At 45.8% G+C, this 21,630-nt stretch overlaps 1 protein-coding gene across 2 annotated transcripts in view; it reads left to right on the top strand.

Moving 5' to 3' along the window:
- Positions 1-10,343, top strand: part of ABCD4 (ATP binding cassette subfamily D member 4) — a 29,912-nt gene extending 19,569 nt beyond the window's left edge. For both annotated transcript variants that reach the window (XM_068252209.1, XM_068252211.1), the window contains 8 exons: positions 1,435-1,646; positions 3,965-4,056; positions 4,163-4,199; positions 6,173-6,222; positions 6,366-6,418; positions 7,864-7,940; positions 8,517-8,632; positions 10,136-10,343. In XM_068252209.1, coding sequence (XP_068108310.1) covers positions 1,435-1,646; positions 3,965-4,056; positions 4,163-4,199; positions 6,173-6,222; positions 6,366-6,418; positions 7,864-7,940; positions 8,517-8,632; positions 10,136-10,204 — 706 coding nt within the window. In that variant the 3' untranslated portion in view covers positions 10,205-10,343. The remainder of the gene's footprint in view (positions 1-1,434; positions 1,647-3,964; positions 4,057-4,162; positions 4,200-6,172; positions 6,223-6,365; positions 6,419-7,863; positions 7,941-8,516; positions 8,633-10,135) is intronic.
- The last annotated feature ends 11,287 nt before the right edge of the window (positions 10,344-21,630 follow it).

Genomic DNA, 21,630 nt, shown 5'->3' with positions numbered 1-21,630 from the left:
TACTTGCATGTAAAATATAACTGTATATTAATGACCAGTGAAAATTCCACGTCAGTTTAAAGAGCACCTCATGGCCAAGGTTTGACTAGCAAAACATATATGTAGTCTATGCACTGTGTACAGTTGAATAAACATATGAAGTTTACATCTGTTACATCGTAGTGGATAAAACACTCACATTTATATCTGTAGCAGCACTTCCTTCTTTCTCCTCATGCTGAAGTCTTGGTAAAATACACTCACGGCATTGTGTCTTCCCCTCCAGCCTGGTGCCCTCCCCTGCCCCTCCCTCCCCTGCTCTCTGCCTGCCTGGATCAAATTACTTCTCTCTTCACAGTGTGAGAGGAGAGACAGAAGTGCTGCAGCCTGTCTCATCCTATCTATTTGCTATAATTCTTATCTCAGATGTCTGTCTGCCTGCCTGGATTAGATCACATGTACATGGGGGCTGGTGTTAGGACATCAATCCCCCAGCATCCTTTGCACCTGTGGTTTGGAAAAAAAAAATCACCCTGGCCCTTGGATTGTAGTCGACAATCGCTGTTCTGCGTGACAGTATTCTCACACTTGACCGGACTGGCTGTGATCAGCAGCCCCAGACCGCACATGAGGCGGGGTGAGGCAGGTTCCTCAGGCAGTGGAAGTTTCGGGCACCGCCCACTGAAGTACAGTGGGCGGTATTGCAGGAAGTGACGTGAGCGGTGGAACGCAGCGCAGGATCCAGGAAGTAGGTGAGTCATTATGCTCCCTCGCTGTCCCCCTGCTGTGCCCGCTGTCTCCCCTTCCTTGCTGCTACCTATACTGCGTAGGGCAATTATACTACCCATTGGGGGGGCATCCTCACAAGTTTGCCTCAGGCGGCAAAAAGTATAGAACCGGCCATGGCGGTCAGTGTATTGGATGCTGAGCTTTGCCCTGCCTCATGAGTTCCCCAGCCCTGTCTTCCAGGACCACCTACAGTGCATGATTTTGCAGGAAACCATACACAATCACAGGTGGGGTAATTAGTGTTGCAGCAGAGCAACTCCCTGTGTGGATTTATACAAAACATGCACTGTTGGTGGGCCTTGAGGACAGGGTTAGGGAACACTGATTTACATCATACATATGTTCCTGTGTATACGGCAGAAGGGAGGGGCCTCGCTGGTGATCTCAGGCTTATGATAGAAGAGGCAGTGTAATATAGATACAGTTGGAAGGGTAAATGACATGTTGCACCAGGCTTGCCGTGGAGCTCTAGTCAGGTATAAGATGGAGGTGGGTGAAGTTCTGGTCAGAGTTCCCCTCTCACTATTTAGATGCTGGACTGCAGTGAGAGTTGGGTAAGGTTTGGGTGAAGGTGAAGGAAGGGTTTTCTGTCCCAGGTGGTGCTTTGTGGGCATATTGTCAGGAAGCAGGGGAGTTTCTTATTTTTAATGCTTGCCCTGTTTTCAGTGACAGGTCTGCAGAGGAGATGCTGAAGCTTGGTGAACCAGTCTTCATTGTAGATAATGTAACCATAACAGCGCCAGGATCAGAGTGCACACTCGTACGGGAGCTCAACCTGACGGTGGCGGAGGGAAGTAATCTGCTGATCAGTGGGGAGACTGGCAGCGGCAAATCCTCCATTCTGCGAATCCTGGCTGGACTCTGGAAGACCAAGCATGGTACCAGCAGTGTGTGTGTGTGTGTGTGTGTGTGTGTGTGTGTGTGTGTGTGTGTGTGTGTGTGTGTGTGTTTCTGTGATAATATAATGACTGTAGTGTGTGTGTGTGTGTATGTATGTAGTGGCTGTAGTGTATGTATGTATGTATGTATGTATGCATGTAGTGACTGTAGTGTGTGTGTGTGTGTGTGTGTGTGTGTGTGTTTCTGTGAGAATATAGTGACTGTAGTGTGTGTGTGTGTGTGTGTGTGTGTGTGTGTGTGTGTGTGTGTGTGTGTGTATATATATGTATGTAGTGGCTGTAGTGTGTGTATGTATGCATGTAGTGACTGTAGTGTGTGTGTGTATATGTAGTGACTGTAGTGTGTGTGTGTGTGTGTGTGTGTGTGTGTGTGTGTGTGTGTATGTATGTATGTAGTGACTGTAGTATGCTTGTGAATATGTAGTGACTGTAGTGTGTGTGTGTGTGTGTGTGTGTGTGTGTGAGAATGTAGTGACTGTACAGCACTGATGTCTGTTTAGTCTCTCCCTTGTCCATGTCTTCCAATCTCAAATTAACTTTGACAGGAGTAACCTACATACAGGCATTGCTAAAGCAAGAGAAGTGTGGAGGAGGTATCCTATATACTGGTCCCCGGTTGTAATTATACATGGCATGAATGCATCTAGGCACACAACTGACACAGCTGTACCTGCTCGTGCCCACAACCACCACACTAAAGCCAGAGACCCACTGGCAATACTTTTGCAGCACTTGCAAATCACCAATGACCAGCAAACCGCTGCAACAGTGGAACCCAGTTGGAATGATTCCTGTTGCAGCGTTGTGATTGAGGAGCGATCGCAAACTCCTTTTATACAGCATTTTGCAAGTGATCCCAGAGCGATCGCATTTAATGCTACAGAGCGAAATAGTGATCTCTCCTGGAATCGCATTTACAGTAAAAATAAAAACTTTAAAAAAGCAAGGTGCGTACACACGTCCAACTTTACGCCTGATTGTCATTTAAACTGGTCGTTTGAACGACTTGAAGTGCAAACAACAAGTTGTTCAAACGTCATGTACACGCTGAACAACAAAGTGGCTGAGACAATGGACTAGATTAAATGACTGATCAAACGACTGTATGTTTGAACGTCTATTAGTTGGACAAATGACTAGAAGTCGTTTGTACACCCGTAAGGACCTGACAGTCCTTTGAACGACAGATGGTCGGATTCTCTAAGCGAATTGTGCAAAGCGGCTGTTATCAGTCGCTCGACAACGCGTACACACGTCCAACTTGGCATGCAAACGACAAGTTGGTCAAAAAAGTTTGCTGTGTGTACGTACCTTTACACAGTTTGGGAATTGTGGACGCTTTGCAATCTCTTGTAAAGCGATAGGGTCTCTTTTGTGGAGAGAGGTGGGGTAGACGGTGGGTACTCCTGTAAGATCAGTGGTTGTCGGTGTGTGCTGCATCACGCTTAGGCAATGACCTGTTGATCTTCACGTTGGTGGTCTGCATGGCCTTTCCAGGCCATGGAGTCTAAGTGGCCACGGGTCTTCATGAGAGCACTCCACAAGGGATGATGGACCACCACCCCTAGTGGGCAGTGGACTACTTTGCTGACTGGTAGTCTTCAGGTCATGACCCTTGAGATCTCCCCACTGAACAGGAGGATAGGAATCCAGGCAGGAAGGAATGGCAGGGCTTACTGTCCTACTAGTCCTGACTAGGGTAGCTCAATCGAATTTAACATTTCCGCATTTCCAATCACAGAATTCAGAAGCATTGGACCAATCAGCGAATGCAGAATGTTTCAGCAAAAATTGGATCACCATGGTCATTTTAGACCAATCAAAGACTTATTTTCCATTTTTCTCAATTTACGTTTTTCAAATTGCCTAATGGAAAAAGGCATTGGCAGAAATCGGAATTTCGGCGGAATCGTAAATGGGCCTTTCCAAACATCCTGACAGATGAGGGAGTGACACCAGACAGTGGGAAGCAAAATGAATGAGAATGGTGCTAATTTGCCCTTAGTCATTTAGTGATAGGATAAACAATGTTGTGGGGTAAGTTGTACTACAGCTAGATCTCTAACAAAGGCAACCTCACATCTGATCATAGCAAAAGATGTTGAGGAATTATGTCCACTGTTTGACTCTGTGGTCTGCATCTCCTACCTAAACTGTAGCCACACCTCAGTCTTGGCTTCCACGACACCGTTCATTCTTCTGACTTAGCTGTATCTTGCAGACGTCAACCTCCATCTTCTTTTTCTGTTAATTTTTTTTCTTCTGGCCTGTTCTCATTCTTTTGTTTGCTTACTTAGGTCGAGTGTCAGTGTTGACTCCGTTTGGTCCACGCGGTGTTCTGTTTCTTCCACAGAAACCGTTCCTAAGTGATGGGACCTTGAGACAGCAGGTGAGTGGATACTTTAGTGATCCTACATGACTTGTAGAGGAACGTGACCTGGGTGTGATGGTACCTTGTGCTCTTCTGACACATTTGCCTCTTGTTTGTTTTCCAGGTGATTTACCCCCTGAAGGAGATTTACCCCAGTTCTGGTGAGAGGCTTTTTGTGAAGTTGTCACTCTCGGTCTGTGCCACCAGGAATGGCACATAGGATTTCCTTTTCACGATAGGGCTGAACCAGACATTGCATGAATAAAGCTCTTTGTGGCTGATGGTCTGCAGTCATCAGTGTGGACATGTGAAGGCCAGAGTCTTCATGTAGTCCATTTTTGCACAGATTGAACCATCTGTTTGGGGTGGAGACACATAATCTCACAGGAAATGTTGGAGAGATGTCTTTCTGCAATGTGATATGGGTGGTAGTGTGAGTTGTCAATGTATTATGGGAAAAGACAGGACACAGAACATTTATATTGTGCCTTCTCCTGGCGGACTCAAAGCGCCAGAGCTGCAACCACTAGGACGCGCTCTATAGGCAGTTGCAGTGCTAGGGGGTTTCACCCAAGATTTCCTTAGTGAATAGGTGCTGGCTTCGGGCCCATTGCGCTGGTATGTATTGGTACATGTTTTTCCCACAGCAGTGCATTGTGAAAAGGCTTTCAGTTAAAGCTGTATTGTCACCATAAAAATCTAATTTCAACAACAACTGGTCTCAGTGTATTAAGTGATAAAGATGCTAATCCTGCATTCAAAACTTGCAAAACTTTTTCTGCTGTTATGGTTTGTAGTTATCACATACTTTAGGAGCACTGGTCCTAGTGCCAAAGAGTTAAATGCTGGGAATTCTTTTTATCTATAATATATTCCTCCTCTTCCATTTATTTATTTCCCTATTTAGCTGCTTATCAGAAACACCCTCTGATTACTTGTGTTTACAAGCAAGGCTGAGGTGACTCAGTGATTGGATGTGTAAATAAAAAAAATAGACAGTGCAGTTGTTAGTATACACCTCAGTGGGAGTGTCTGAAGACTCTGGGAGGAGGGCAGCTAATGAATACACAATGAGCAAGAGAAGGGAGGGGGGGAAACAAGAGTCAGGAAGGATATGATGTCAGCATTAGCTTGGCAAGATGGCCACTGCCTAGAATAGGATTTTCTGCTTTTCCTTTATAAAATTCACAGAAATCATTACGTGGATAGCACAATACATCTGTTATGTAAGTAGAAGTAGTATTTATCTACTTATATATGTGTTTTTTATTTCTAGGTTAGCATGGGTGTCGCTTGTTCTTTAAAACACGTAGAGTGGGAACTGTGCCATAGGAAAACATCGACATTACTTTGAAAATCCGTTTTCTTTCAGTTGTGAGAGCAACTGATTAAGTGTAAAAGGGGCCTTACTGAACAGGAAGGGCTGAGATTCCAACTCGTGGTCTCCTGTGTCAGAGGCAGAGCTCTTAACCAATACACTATCCAGCCACTGGTAATGGCTGGATAGTGTAAGGGAGGGTTGTTGTAATGTAGCGCTGTATTAACCCTCCCACCATGACTTAAGACAGTGACAAGTCACCACCCCTCCCACCATGACCTTTTACAGCATAAGGCGAGCTGTGATTGGTCAGCAGTATGTGCATTTAAATTTTTAAGCCACAAGTTTTCTATTTAGTCCGCCTGTTGTAACCTGATGTCAGTGATCAGCTGACATAATGCTGATTGCCTATTGGTTTATTTGGTGCTTCTGTATACTGTATAAGGGACAACCTGTGTCTGATATCAGTAGGGAGCTGGAAAGGCTTGAGAAAGGAGCTATTGTCATCACTCCAAAACGCTGCCATGTACATTCCACTTTCTCAATACAAAGAGCGGAAAATTACATTGATGGTACCGTCTTCTCTGAAAATGTCTTCTAATGTGCTTCCACCTGACTCTCTGAAGACAGCTTTCCTAGTCAGCTGACCTCTTTACTCCCGGCAGATACTTGTGTCCAGTCACCAGTTTGCGGACATTGGGGGGCTGCTGACTGATGGCGGATTTTCAGATGTGATGCTTTGCAGTTTATATTTATGTGAAGGTGGTACAGAGGGTTGTTTGAAGTGCTGACTCAGCTGTGTCTCCTGTCTCGCAGGTCGAGCCGATGATGACAGAGTCCTCAGATCTCTTGAGCTGGCAGGCCTGGTAAGATATGTCTCCAATAGTCTCGTCTCTTCTTAAGTATTCAGTGCTGGGGAAGTGGAGTGCTTGCAGTGTTGGGGTGGCGGTAATGCTGGGGTGCACATGTTAAGCATGGAATGACCTGCATGTTGTCCTCTTTGTTCTAGGGATCTCTGCCGAGCAGGACGGGAGGTCTGGATCAGGCAGTTGAATGGAACTGGTGAGGCCGTCGTGTGTGTATATCTGGTAGTAGAAGATAAATGTGTGAGTTGTGTTTGTCTGGTGGGGCATTGTGTGTGTGTGTGTGTGTGTGTGTGTGTGTGTGTGTGTGTGTGTGTGTGTCTGTCTGGTGGTATATCAGTACATAGCATGCGGTAGGTGTAGGCGATTGTGGGTGGAGTGGTGGATTGCGGCCGAGATGCAGTGGTAGGATACAGTGGTGGACTGCGTGGCATGCAGGGGCTTGACTGTTATGCAGTGGTGGAATGTGTGGGATGCAGTGGTGGATTGTGGGAGGGGATGGAAGGGATTGCCTGCTATGTAGTGTTGGATTGTGTGGGATGCAGTGGCTGATTGTGTTAAATTCAATGGCAGATTGCGTGGGATGGATTGCATTGCGTGGTATGTAGTGGTAGGATAGAGCAGTGGATTGTGTGTTATGCCGTGGTAGGATGCAGAGGGGGATTGTGTGGGATTCAGTGGTGCGTTGCATGGCAAGTAGCAGTGGGATGCATAGGATTACATAGGGTTCAGTGGTGGATTGCATGGCAAGTAGCAGTGGGATGCATAGGATTACATAGGGTTCAGTGGTGGATTGCATGGCAAGTAGTGGTGGGATGCATAGGATTACATAGGGTTCAGTGGTGGATTGCATGGCAAGTAGTGGTGGGATGGAGGGGATTACATAGGATTCAGTGGTGGATTGCATGGCAAGTAGTGGTGGGATGCAGGGAATTACATAGGATTTATTGGTGGATTGCATGGCAAACAGTGGTGGGTTGCATGGCGAGGCAGGGCTTCTTGTCGCACAGCACGCCATGTAGCGCCTGAGTTGACGGACTACAGATTCTTTCTCCCTCCGAGTTGCTACGACTCAGAGGACGAATAGTAATTAGGGCCACCCGGAATTTGTGGAGCAGCAAGGTGAGCCGTCATCTGGCTTACCCTGCGTCAAAATGATGGGTGGCCACAACAAATGTATGCATTGCATGGGATGAGATGTGGAATGCAGTGGTGGATTGCGTGGGATACAGTGTTGGATTGGGGGGGGGGATCGGCATGCAAAGGGATGCAGTGAAATGCATGGTTGGCAGTAGTGGGATGCTGTGGCAGATTGAATGGGATGCCTTGGTGAATTGCGTAGAAGGCAGAGTGTGTTGGTGGCCAAGTACATGGGAGGCAGTAGCGGAGTGCATGGGAAGCAATGTGTGGGGTGTAATAGCTGAGTGTGTTGTGTGCGGGGGATTTCAGGGAATGCAGCTACAACTCTCTTGAAAAGTCAGTAAATGACAGACCACCTACCCATGTGACTGCGGTGGAGCTTGCTGGCTTTGATTTTCCTATGCAATAGCAGCCTGTGTGAGACACAAGGAGTTAATAAGGGGGAGGGGGCTGCATTTATTTTATTTTTTGTGAAGTCTTCAGAAACCTTTTTTATTTTCCCAGGTTGGAGGTTTTGTCGCCAGGAGAGACGCAGCGTTTGGGCTTTTCTCGTCTCTTTTATTTACAGCCCAAATATGCAGGTGAGCATCAGGCTGCGTGCAGTCCTTCCTGTAGCCCTTCCACATGTCTTCCCACGCGGCCGTCTGTGCGTCTTCCCACGCGGCCTTCTACGTGCCTTTTCATGCATTCTATCAGGTGTCTTCCTACACAACTTTCCACGTGGTTATGTGGAAAGCATCATGGAGGACTTTCTATGTGTCTTTCCATGCTGCCTTCCGCGTGGCTTTCTTAGCAACCTTCTGCGTGGCTTTCTTAGCAGCCTTCTGCGTGGCTTTCTTAGCAGCCTTCTGCGTGGCTTTCTTAGCAGCCTTCTGCGTGGCTTTCTTAGCAGCCTTCTGCGTGGCTTTCTTAGCAGCCTTCTGCGTGGCTTTCTTAGCAGCCTTCTGCGTGGCTTTCTTAGCAGCCTTCTGCGTGGCTTTCTTAGCAGCCTTCTGCGTGGCTTTCTTAGCAGCCTTCTGCGTGGCTTTCTTAGCAGCCTTCTGCGTGGCTTTCTTTGCAGCCTTAACAGGTTGGGATTCCAGACTTCCAGGTAGAGGGACGGCTGTAAAGGGTGTCTTCCAGGTGACGATGTACTGGGTTTTTTTCTTCCCTGACAGTGCTGGATGAGGCGAGCAGTGCCCTCGGTGAAGCTGCGGAGATGGAGCTGTATTCGCGCTGTACACAGATGGGGATGACCATGATCAGTGTTGGCCACAGACGGAGCCTGCAGGAGGTGAGAGCCATGTGCCAGTGAAGTGTGGTGTGTCCGTGGATGATCCAGTATCATTGTTGGTGGGCGAGCGTGCCACACTAATAATCAATGCAATTCGTTGATACTAGATTCAAATGTATGTGTAAGCCGTGTGTATGAACTGAATGTGAGCTGCCTGAGTCTGTACTTGAAGAAGCATGGATGATGTAGGAGTAAGTGCAGTGCAGCAGAATTGTTGGAGTAATAAGGAGGGGTGAGTGAGTCATTGGCTGGGAGAGCAGCAAGCATCAGAGTATTTGGATCGGGTAACGGTGAGTGTCTGTGTCATTGGATGGGGTACCAGCGAGTGTTAAAGAGACTCTGTAACAAAAATTTCATCCTGTTTTCTACCATCCTACAAGTTCCTAAACCTGTTCTAATGTGCTCTGGCTTACTGCAGCACTTTCTTCTATCACCGACTCTGTAATAAATCAATGTATCTTTCCCCTGTCGGACTTGTCGCCCTGTGTCTGGAAGGCTGCCAACTCTTCCATGCTGATCTGTTATGCACACCCCTCTCCAGGCCCCTCTATGCAAACTCCAGCGTGTGTGTTATTTACATAAGCCAGCAGCGTCTCTGCTCTCTTATCAGTGAGAGAAGAGAGCTGGATAAAAATCCTCCTCTAATAGGCTGTGAAAGGAGCTGGCTGACACATACTGAGGAATTACAGACAGGGCAGAGCTGTCTGCAGGAAGAAATGATCAGCCTCACAGCCTGTCACTAGTATTCAGTGGATGAGAGCTGCAGGGGGACAGAATGTAAATACACAAGTGATCTCTTGAGATTCAGAAGGAAGGCTGTATACAGCCTGCTTGTGTATGGATGTATTTTCTATGTGTGGACATACTGTACATGTAAATCAACCTACTTCCTGTTTTGGTGGCCATTTTGTTTGTTTATAAACTTTGTAAAAGTGTTTTTGACTACTTTTAATGCGGCGGGGAGTGGCGAAATTGTGACAGAGGGTAATATATGTCCCCTAATGCACTGGTATGTTTACTTTTGTGCGATTTTAACAACATAGATTCTCTTTAAAGTCATTGGCCCATGGAGTGGCAAGCATTGGAGTCATTGGATAGGAGAGCAGCGAGCATTGGAGTCATTGGACGGGGACCAGTGATTATCGGAGTCATTAGTGTTCGAGGTCTGAGCTGTGGAGGCATGTGCTATTTATTGGAGTTGCAGAAAGAGTATGCAGGTTGAGTTGGAGGAGAAGGGTGTAGCATGTGTTGAAGTTGAAGGGAGGGGCAGGATGTGGTGGAGGAATGTGCAGCATGTGTTGGAGTTAAAGGACGGGGCAGTTTGTGTTGAAGTTAGAGAAGGAACATACAGCACCTGTTGGAGGTGAAGGGCGGGGCAGTGTGTGCAGCATGTGTAGGAGTTTGTGTAGGAGCATCATCTCTTGTTCTTTTCTCCATGTATGACTGGCCTGTATGTTTTCCTCAATTAACGCTCTGACCAGTCTGCATGGTTGTCTCCAACAGTTTCACCACATGGAGTTGAGACTCGGCCCTGGAACCAATTGGGAGCTGCAACGCTTGAAGAAGTCCTGACCAATGGCTGTCAGAGGTTACTTCCCTATACATCATGAGTGACGAGGCTGGCCTTCCACCATGATGATCAAAGCTGCTTAGTGACCAAGATTATGGATGATTTTCTGATGGATGATTTTCTAATAAACACCTACCTATATCACCGTCTGCTGCTTATTCTCTATCCCCAGTTGTTATCCGAAAGTCCTTCTCATACATGGCCAACAAACCCCCTGCCATTATCCAAAGGACCCGTATCATACATGGCCACTATCCCCCAATGGAGATGTAATTTCAGGGAGCACGAGGGAAGAGCCAGTGTGTGAATGCCCTCTTCCCTGCTGGAAGCTGCTATGATGTGGGAGGGGTTTAGAGTAGGAGGAGTCTATAAGTGCTTATGGGGTTTGAATGTCTGCTTTTTGGCTTAAACTGTCATGATGCAGGAGACATGGGAGAGGGGTTAGGGAAGGAGGAGCCTATAAATGCTTGCAGCATGTGAATGTCCTCTTCCTTGCTGGAAGCTGGTATGATGCAGGAGATGTGGGAGGGCTTTAGGGTAGGAGTTGTCTAATAGTGCTTGCAGCGTGTAAATGTCCTTTTCCCTGTGTGGAGCTGCAGTGATGCAGGAGATGTGGAAGGGGTTTAGGGTAGAAGGAGCCTATAAGTTCTTCCGGTGTGTGACTGTCCTTCCCTGCTGGGAGTTGCTATGATGCAGGGGACGTGGGAGGGGTTTTGGGTAGGAGGAGTGTATAAGTGCTTGTGGAGTGTGAGTGTTTGCTTCCCTGGGTCATGCTGCTTTTCTTTTCATTTCCATCTATTTGTTGGTGTCATGCAGTCTGGAGACATCCTGGTAGCTCTAAGATGGTGGAGCAGAAGGGGATGAGCAGAGCATGACAGGATTCTGCTAGGGCAGCGGACAGTGTAGATAATTTGGGAGGCAGTGAAGAGACTGGAGTCTAATAAGAAAAATGCTACCTACCCTGGCCTGGGGCTAATACATGAACCAAAAGAAACACAATGACCAGTTATAATTATGTGCCGCTTGGGGCCACAAAATCCTTAGCAGCTCCCCTGTCTATGAGAGGTCCTACTTGGGGAAGACAGAGGGGGACACTGACACAGGGGAACAGAGGTGACACTTTTCTAAATGTCCTCCTTGGATTAGTAATACATTTGGCAGGCTGCATGGAGCAGCAGCAATGGGAGAGGTCCTCCTTAGATTTGTAATACATTTGGGAGGCTGCAGAACACACAGGCACTGGGACAGAACTCGAGTAAATGTTTTATGTTAGGAAATTGGCAGTTCTATGCAGTGAAGTCTGTAAGGCCTGTGCAGTGAAGGGTGCTGAAGTCCTCTGAGGTCCAAGCCTGGTTCAGCTGTGGAATGACTGTTGTGTCTGGTCTTTCTGCTTAGCTGTCATAGGCTATAGAGCTTTGAAAGTTGTAGCTTTTGACATAGGGGAAGCCTCTGCACAATCACCTTCTCACAGTGACTGAGGTGACCTTCTCCTCAACTGAGGTGAGTTTTTTTAAATCTTGTCCTTGTGGCGTGGAACGGGCTGTGTGCCTGTCAATTAGTAATTACATTCTGTGGGCTTTTCAGGAGGGTCCTTCTAGAAGTTTCTCAGCGTAAAGATGTGTGTGATTAAAGGTGACTACTGAAGTCTATGACCAGGACCCAGATTCCCGTGGGCCAGGAAGCACCACCATTTCCTCTTCCTACCCCTTCCATCCACAGACACTGGATGGAATGTGTCTTGAGTGGCCTCCTCCACTTCCTTGTCCTTGGTACTCACATCACTGTCCTCTTCCTCCATCTGTGGACTATGAAAGATGGAGCTGTAACGGAGCCTGGGCTTCTTTACTGCGAAAAATACTTTCCCCAGGGCACTGAAAATGACAGAATGTCAGCTTTTCCTCCTCTTTCTGTTGGTGAGCATATTTTCCAAGAGGCTGACAATGGAGTAGGTGTGACATGACTGCCTTATCCCAGCTGACAATTTAGCTTGTTTCTTACAGGGCCCAAGAATGGTGCACACTCCTTGTATCTTTAGCCACTGCTCATGGATGACCAGCTAACAGTCGGGTCTCACTTGATTTATATAGCTAGTAGCCCTGATTGGTGGTCAAGTTTAGATGGTTTGTATCGCTCAGTACTACATCTGTGAAAGGAAGAGGTGATGTCTAGGTGTAGAGGAGGACACCATGACATCTGTGTAGGCTCCAGCGTCTCCAAGCACTTGTGAGGAAACTTGCAGATAACGACAAAACATTTGTAAGGCGTTTTTCTCCCGTAGGAATCAAAGATAAGTATGAGCCTCCTATGGTGTAAGAAGTTGCCTTCATTCAGTATTGCTAAACAACGACAGAGCATGGAATCCGGTAGTCTAACAAGTTATGATTGTGGTTGTACTCCATACATATATTTCACTTCCAGTTTAAAATGAATTGAAATTAAAGTCTCTGCAACATGTTAAATGGGGGAAGCATTTATATGCATGCATGCATACATTAATGGTGCCTTAATTGGCAGCCATGGCCACAGGCTTCTGCCTTTTCCCTACCAATTCACCTTGATTTACACCCCCCCCCCCCCCCCCCGAAGGTGTGGTGTGGTACGGGGTAGCCTGGGACGCTGTTGCGGGTCGTTGGGAGTTCGGGACCTGCAGTTTTTCCACCTTGCCGCTGCCTGGGTCTGTTGTCTGTGCAGCTACAGGCCTTGTGGAGTCCACCGCTGCTACCCAGGAGATCAGGGCTGCAATGAGGTAGGAAGACACCGCACTGATTGGGAAACCTTTGGCCTCACTGGATGCTGGCTCCATCCATTGGCTGCTGCTGCTCCACTGCAGCAGGGACACCTCTAGTTCAGCCTCTCCATGATGCCAGCCACTAAACCAGAAGTAAAGGTTGCCACAGCCAGAAGCTTCTGTGACAGGTAAACTATCTTGACCAGCTCTGCTGAATGCCTTCCAGGAGTCGGGTCCACCACAGAAATGTATACTACAGCACCTCTTCAGCTGCCAGATGTTAGCAATCGGGATCCTCAGCAACGTCGGCCATCACCGCAGGTTTCCCTTCATGAAGAACTAGGTCATCACTGCTGAACCTTTGCCTCCCTCTGCCCCCCACATGTCTCCTTAGGGATAACAGATGATTGCCAAGTGCGACTGGTGGCGCCGTAGTATGGCAGCCTTGGCTCTTGTACATTATCCCCACCCCATCCTTCCAGAACCTAAATGGGCCAAAACCAATTCCGAGTACAACTCCCTGTTTGTACTTGGCGAAATAAATGATTCTTATTCTGAATATATCCTATAACCCCAATACTTAAAGAGGAACTCCAATGAAAACAATGTAATGAAAAAAAGTGCTTACTTTTTACAATAATTATGGATAAATGATTTAGTCAGTCTTTGCTCATTGTAAAATCTTTCCTCTCCTTGATTTACATTCTGACATTTATCACGTGGCGACATCTTTACTGCTGGTACCGTGTTTCCCCGAAAAATAAGACACTGTCTTATTAATTTTTGCTCCAAAAGATGTGCTAGGGCTTATTTTCAGAGGATGTCTTATTTTTGGGGGAAACCCTGGTAGTTTTCCTATACAAAATATATATACTGCATGCCCTACTGAGACACAAGCAGCATACACAGAGCTTGTGGTTTGCAGATATTGGCTCTCACTTACAAGAAATTGATTCTGCTGGTCATGTGGGTAAGAGTCTATTTCTTGCAGGCAGAGAACTCTGTCAGGCTTCCCAGAGCTATGATAGGATAAGCTGTGTGTCCTGGGAAGAGGTGAAGTGCTGCTGATGCTTATCATGACCGATCAGGAGGGCTGGCTCCAACAAAAACACAAACTGCCTGACACATATACAGGACTGTAGAACTCGCATTATACTGCTGCTCTCCTGTATCCAGGCTTTGTATGGAGCGTGACTTGCTGGTGTCATGTGGGCTGCTCCTAGAGCTTACATTCGGGGGATGTCTTATATTTCAAGCATGCTATAAATTTCCTGCTAGGGCTTATTCTCAGGGGATGTCTTACTTTAGGGGAAACACAGTATTTTATTAGTTGGATATTAACCCATAGGGCATAGCATATTGTCAATGGTCTTTTTTTTTCAAATAATGATCCTGTCTCCAAAATACCGTTCCTTTCTTTAATGAGCATCTATGATCCCAAAAAAGTCAGTTACCACAGTAGAGGTAAACCTCTACATAATCGATAGTCATATAGACATAATTCCCCATCCTCCTTGACCTCGCCGATCCAGCGCTAGAACCCTCCGAACTTATTTGACAAGCACTTGTCAACTATCTTCTCATGGCCGTGCTCCTCTCCGTGCACGAGTCACTTCATACTACTGCATACTGGCAACAATTCAGCACATAACACGTTTCGGGCCTTGCCCTTATGGAAGGTCAAGGCCTAAAACACGTGCTGATTAATCTGTAATAATCCAGAATGCAAGTTGAAACCTACAGTGTTCCTTCTATTGTTGACTTGTTGCCATGTCTGGAGCAGGAGTGGTGTACCTGTATGAAGCAGTGCACAAGCGAAAGCTCTCCTGCAAAGGAGGGGTGCTGCTCCTCTAGTCCCCCACCTGAACGACCTGCTCCAACTTCTTCACCGAATTATCAGCCTCTGCCGCCAATTGTAATTCCCAGCAAGGTCAGGTGTGCGTGCCGCAACGCATTCTAGGAGTTGTAGTCCATGGATGCGTGTACAGAGCTGTACTTGCATCTAGGGACTACATCTCCCGGCATGCATTGCGGCACATGCGCAAAAAGAAGATGGTGCATGTCATAAAGGTGGGGGGGCCAGAGGAGCAGCTCTCTCCGTCGGTAATTACTGGTGCTCCCCCTACAGGACACACAATTATGAATCCCACTTATGGGGAGGTTTGTTTAAAAAAAAAAAAAAAAAAAAAAAAAGAGAAATCCAGTGCTCCCTTAGCTTTAAGACGAATATATGTATTTCATGGATACGTTTGTTCTTTTTCTCTCCCCCTGCCACTCACATTTTACACACAATTAATGGCATCAATTCTGGTAGGGTTATCAAACAAACTACCTCATGTGAGATAATTTACCTCCATGAGGTAATGACATTTAGCAATTCTGGTAGGTTTTAGTCATGTTTTACCTCATGAGGTAAATTTATGAAGTAATTTGTGAGGTAATTTGCATAAATTTTACCGAAAATAGCTATTCTCATGGAAATTAGGGGGCATGTTAGCACATAATTTACCGATCAGTTTAAGACCTGCCTGTACCTGGAGGTAAAGTCAATTTGTATGCATTTTGCAGTTTTTAGTAGTGTTCCTATTGCTGTTTTAGTGTCATTCTTATTCAGGCTCTGTAATAGAAAAGAATAGTAGAAATAAAACTCCAAATATTTACTGGATTTTTTTTTTTTTTTTTATAACGGATGCCTATAAGTCTACTTTTCATAGGTTGCTACATATTCAAATGCACCTACCCCCCCCCCCCCCCCCTCCCAAACAAAAAAAATCTTCCAGAGATTATCCTAACTTATGGAAGACAATTAAAGACTATTATTTATTTACTGCATGCTTACCGCTGAAGTACCACACGGTTTACCACACTTTATGTATTTACCTCATGTTTTACCTCATGAAAAGGAAGGTATTTTACTTACCAAAAAATATTTACCTCGCATAGCTACCAGAATTGAGGCCAATGGGGGCCTAAAGTAGCGCAGCTTAATGAGGAGTGAGTTATGCGCACACTACGCGCAGTAGTGCAGTGTAGCGTGCGCTGGTTACTTACTCGCAACCTTCGGCCACTCCACTGAGCCCCAGCGGGTCCACTGGCTTTAATGCATGTGATCCTCGCACTTTGGCCCAATAGGCTGCCTGTCAAGCATCCTGTTGGGCCATTCAAAGTTCGGGGATCAGGTCCATTAAAGCCACTCATGATTTATCTGTCCTTATCTAACTTGACTCATGATATTTGCATTTATACATTACCTGTCCTGTGTCCGTCCTCAAATTCCCCGCTTTTCCCTATACACTCGGGCCGGCGTGGCGCGTGTGTGATGTCACAAGCGTGCAGACACTGTGTATGGGAAGCGTAACGGACACCGGTGGATTCGGAAGAGGACGTGCAACGAGACACAGGACAGTTAATATATAAATGCACATACATGCACAAACGTATATATTAGTTGAACATCGCCATGGAGTTTCGTCGCTCATCCCGATATAGCTCGCAGTTACCGCCGTGCAGCCGGCCAACCACGATGGCCTGAGATCTTGCAGCATGTCCGACCAATTAATGCAACCAGTTTCGGCTCGAAATTGTCCATCGGGCATGCACTTGGCAGCACTGATTTTCATTCAATACGATTATAATAAACAGATGGTTGATCAGCCGCCAATAAGTAAGCTTTGTGAATTAACCCCAATGTCCCTTATTCAATTAGGGATGCTCATCACGAGCTCATGATCATGAGTAACGAGTAATCACAAGCTGTTTTTTTGCAATCACGAGGTCGTAATTGGCATTAGTAATAGGCATTAGTAATAGGCATTAGTGATCTGCATTAGTGATCGGCTCTCGATCAAGAATGCTAATCACGAACACACTCATGATTGAGCTTGTTACCGACTCGTGATCACGAGTTACTTGAGATCACCAGTCGGTATTTGTGATTAAAAACCCACCGACTTTAGCGGTTAACAGCAAAGCCCCCTTACATGCTAGAAATACCAAATATGCAGGATACGTTAAGGAGAATAGTGGGAACAAGGGGGGGGGGGAAAGGTTAAAAAAAAATAGGAAAAGATAGCCGCAATATGGTGTAAAAAAATCTCTGACATCTCTTCCTATTTTTAAAAACTTTTTTTTTATGTTCAGAGGGTAGGAAAAAAAAAATGGGGTCAAGCCTTCCCCTCTCCCCCAGAGCCTTTGTCCAATCCATGGACAAGGTGCTCTTCCCCACCTCCAGTGCACCAGGAGGAGGTGGGAGTCGCCGACTCCCTGGGGGGGGGGGGTTCATGGTAACATCTGGGAGTCCCCTTTAAGAAAGTAACCCCCAGATGCCCACCCCCTTCCCAGTAGAAATGAGGGTGCTATGGGTGCTCCAGGGTGACAGCATATGTGGGTGCTATTGGTGCGGTGAGCTGGGAGGAGAGTGGAGCCGGGAGCCACTGAGGACAGAGAGCGACGCAGCCCTGCTATACTAGAGCTAAAGTATCTTTGAATTTGGCTCCAAGGCTGTATTAACAGACCAATGGGGAGCCTTGGAGCCAAATAAAAAGATGCTTTAAAGGGACTCCAAGCGTGTACATATGAATTGGCCGCCGAAAGACTTGGGCGCAGGTCACAGCAGGTATATGGCTTATCCTGCTGCTGAACAAGTTCTCGGCGGCATAAATACTATTCCCCCTCCACGTCCACGTGGATTGTGGGGAATGATATAATTCGGCCTCCAGCTATTGCTGGAGGCCGAATTATAGTGTCTTAAGAGCAACTTCAGGCTGAAGTTACTCACAGTGCACTGTCTATGGTGGATCCGACTGCGCCCAAATCTCCTGCGCTATTATTACAGCGCTCGCTCCGAGTAACTCTCATGGGTATGCCTTTAAGCCAGACGACTTCTAACAAAGTTGTGCTATGGCCCCTCTGGAGGAGCCTCTTGCAATATTCGTGCGTGTCACTTCCTCTTCCTGCTTCCTTCACTTGTTCAATGGCCATGCGTGTCACTTCCTCTTCCTGCTTCTTTCAGACTAGCAGCACTAGGAAAAAATTGTGTTTTTATCGTTAGACTAGCGGTAGGTCTTCCCTGAGAGGACCCGTCACCGCCGTGGGGAAGTCTAATAGGGAATCATTTGTGCACATATTATTTATATTGAAGCTAACATCCTCCTTTGCTGTACCTGTTTTGAATGCATGTTGTGTATTTTAGTCCACATAGTGGAGCTCTGCACATCTATTGCAGGTAGTCAATTCGGGTGCAGCCTCTGTTTGGAAGCGCTGCCAATGTCTCCTGCTGTACAAAACTCATGTAAGTATACTTCTGACTAGCTGCATCCATGTGCTTCAATTTGCATTCAAATTATAGATTAGGACTAGTACATGATTTGCATCTGATTTGCATTCAATGCATGTATTTAGCTCCTGTGGGGCTTTGCATGCCTCTGTTGGTCTACAATTCAGTTGCAGCCTATGAGCGCTGTCATTTGTTTGATGTCCTTCAGTGATGCACTTCTCTAACAGAGAAGACAGGGGTGACCCGGAAGTTATAACATAGCCAAGATGGCAGCCACGATTTTTACATTGAAATCGAACAAAAAGTATTTGGTATAGAATGGCGATTCAGGCATCAAATGAAAAAGGAGAGCACAAGCTACAGAAAGGTATGCATCTTTAAGTACTGGTCGGAGTCTCTTAAAGGTATGCCCATGAGAGGTGCTCGGAGTCTCTTTGAGCTCTGCTATACTTATATATACAGTATGTATAGCAATCCCTGGCCAAAGCGTTGCGGCTCATGAAATTCATTGCTCTTTCTTTTGATATATGTAAATTTACACTACCGTTGGGTTTGCTACATTAACTGTTATTTACTGCATTTAAACTTTATTTATGCATGTATACTTTATTCCTCAAACTTCAAAATCGATTTTCTCAAAAACTATAAGGTCTTTTTGAAAAAAAAGTTTTCCTCTTGTTCCCACTGTTCTTCCTAAGATATCTGCAAATTTGGTGTTCCTAGCATGTAAGGGCGCTTTTCTATTAACCGCTAAAGTCAGCGGGTTTTTAATCACGAATTACTACTCGTGATCGTGAATACATGCGGTTATTCGACTCAAAACTGCACTTGAGTCACATTTTCTTTTCTATTCGTGATTGTGATCATGAGTCAATTCGTAAGTGGGCAGAGTCGAATTTGTGATCACTCGAATATGTGATTGGGGGTATCCGAGCATCAATGGAGTTTACTCACATGAGATAATTTTACACCTTATCAGTAAAATGCTTTTTAAGACCCCATCAAGCAAGATAATACAAAAAGTTTGATAATTTTTTCCTTTTTAGTACTTTTTTTTTTCCTTTGCCAGCTCCTGAAAACATATTTTTTAGAGGGGAAAAGTTAATTGACTATGTACCTGTGTGTCTTCGAACTATTCTCCACATACTCACCTACTTTATTTAAGCATTTATCATATCGTTTTACAAGGTTTAATTGTACAAGGATTTATTGTAGTAGCACCACATGCCTCACCTATGGGTTGGAGGGATTGAGGATCGGGGCTTTAGGTTAATGCTACTGAACAAACTGTTACCAGCATCCTGCAGTCATGTGACAGCCAGCGCAGGGAGCAAAGAGGTTATCCTGAAAGATGGAATTTCATTACACAGAAATAACATCTTGTGTGGCAGATAAATGCAAATGGACATCTGTCTGTACATTACGCAGTGTATGCCCGTCTCTGTAACATATAGTGTACGGCTATCCCTGTACTTATCGTGTAGCATGTGGCCATGGGCTTGGGATTTGTCAGCTTTTTGTACTGTGTGGAATGTAACGCTACATTAATGTAGTAATTTGAAGAATTTAGCTGTATGTCACGTTAACATACTAGGACGGATTCATAATTTACAACAGGGAACTCCCTATGTTCACCATTTACCAGCATGCAGTGGAGTCATTGAAAGGTCTCTTGTCTATGAAATCCAGCGATTATGGTATTACAGGTGCATCAGCGGCCATCTGCTTGCTATAGGCACAGAACCAACACTGTGGATTGAAGAAGGTCATGTGGAACCATCATCAGGCATTAAAGTAGATTGTGTGTATGCAGTACTGGGGAGGAAATGGATTGTGTGGAACCAGAACCGGGGAGGAAATGGATTGGGTGGAACCAGAGAGGAAATGGATTGTGTTGAACCAGCAGAAGAGAGGAATGGACTGTGTGGACCTAAAGCCAGGGAGGAAATATATTGTGTGAAACCAGAACCGGGAGGAAATGGACTATGTGAAATAGAACCGGGGAGGAAATAGATTGTGTAGAACCAGAACTGGGAAGGAAATGGATTGTGTGATACCACCAGAACTAAAGAGGAAATGGATTGTGTGGAATCAGGAAGGAAATAAATTGTGTAGAACCAGCAGAAAAGAGGAAATTGATTGTGTGGACCTATAAACAGGGAGGAAATGGATTGTGTGGAACCAGAGCCAGGGGTAAATGGGTTGTGCAGAACCAGAGCTGGGAAGGAAATGGATTGTGTAGAACCATTAGAAGAGAGGAATAGATTGTGTGGAACCAGAAACAAAGAGAAAACGGATTGTGTGAAATCAGCACCAGAGAGGAAATAGATTGTGTAGAACCAGAACTGGGAAGGAAATGCATTGTTTGGAAGCAGAGAGGAAATGGATTGTGTGGAACTGGGGAGGAAATGCATTGTGTAGAACCAGCAGAAGAGAGGAATCGATTGTGTGGACCTAAAACAGGGAGGAAATGGATTGTGTGGAACCAGAGCCAGGGGGAAATAAGTTGTGCAGGACCAGAGCAGGGAAGGAAATAGATTGTGTGGAACCAGAACTGGGAAGGAAATGCATTGTGTGGAACTGGGGAGGAAATGGATTGTGTAGAACCAGCAGAAGAGAGGAATCGATTGTGTGGACCCAAAATCAGGGAGGAAATGAATTGTATGGAACTAGAACTGGGAAGGAATTGGTTTGGGTGGAACCAGAACCAAAGAGAAAACTGATTGTGGGGAATTGGCACCAAAGAGGGAATGGATTGTGTTGATCCAAATCCAGACAGTAAATGTATTGTGTGGAACCGGGGAGGAAATGTATTGTGTGGAACTAGAACCAGGAAAGAAATTGATTCTGTGAAACCAGAACCAGGGAGGAAATGGATTGTGAAGAACCAAAACTGGGAAGGAAATGGATTGTGTGGAACCAGAGCCACAGAGAAAACTGATTGTGTGGAATCGGCACCATAGAGGAAATGAATTGTGGAACTGGGGAGGAATTTTATTGTGTGGAACTAGAATCAGGAAGGAAATTTTATTGTTTAGGACCAGAACCAGGGAGGAAATGGATAGTGTTGAACCAGAGAGTAAATGGGGTTGTGTGGAACTGGGGAGGAAATGTATTGTGTGGAACTAGAATTATAGAGGAAATGTATTGTGTGGAGCCAGAGAGGAAATGTATTGTGTGGAGCCAGAGAGGAAATGTATTGTGTGGAGCCAGAGAGGAAATGTATGGTGTGGAGCCAGAGAGGAAATGTATGGTGTGGAGCCAGAGAGGAAATGTATGGTGTGGAACCAGAGAGGAAATGTATGGTGTGGAGCCAGAGAGGAAATGTATGGTGTGGAACCAGAGAGGAAATGTATGGTGTGGAGCCAGAGAGGAAATGTATGGTGTGGAGCCAGAGAGGAAATGTATGGTGTGGAGCCAGAGAG

The sequence above is a fragment of the Hyperolius riggenbachi genome, chromosome 9 (genome assembly GCF_040937935.1).
Source record: "Hyperolius riggenbachi isolate aHypRig1 chromosome 9, aHypRig1.pri, whole genome shotgun sequence".
NCBI lineage: Eukaryota > Metazoa > Chordata > Amphibia > Anura > Hyperoliidae > Hyperolius > Hyperolius riggenbachi.
Note: the sequence above shows the minus strand (reverse complement) of the source record. Positions and strands in the feature narration are given on the sequence as shown.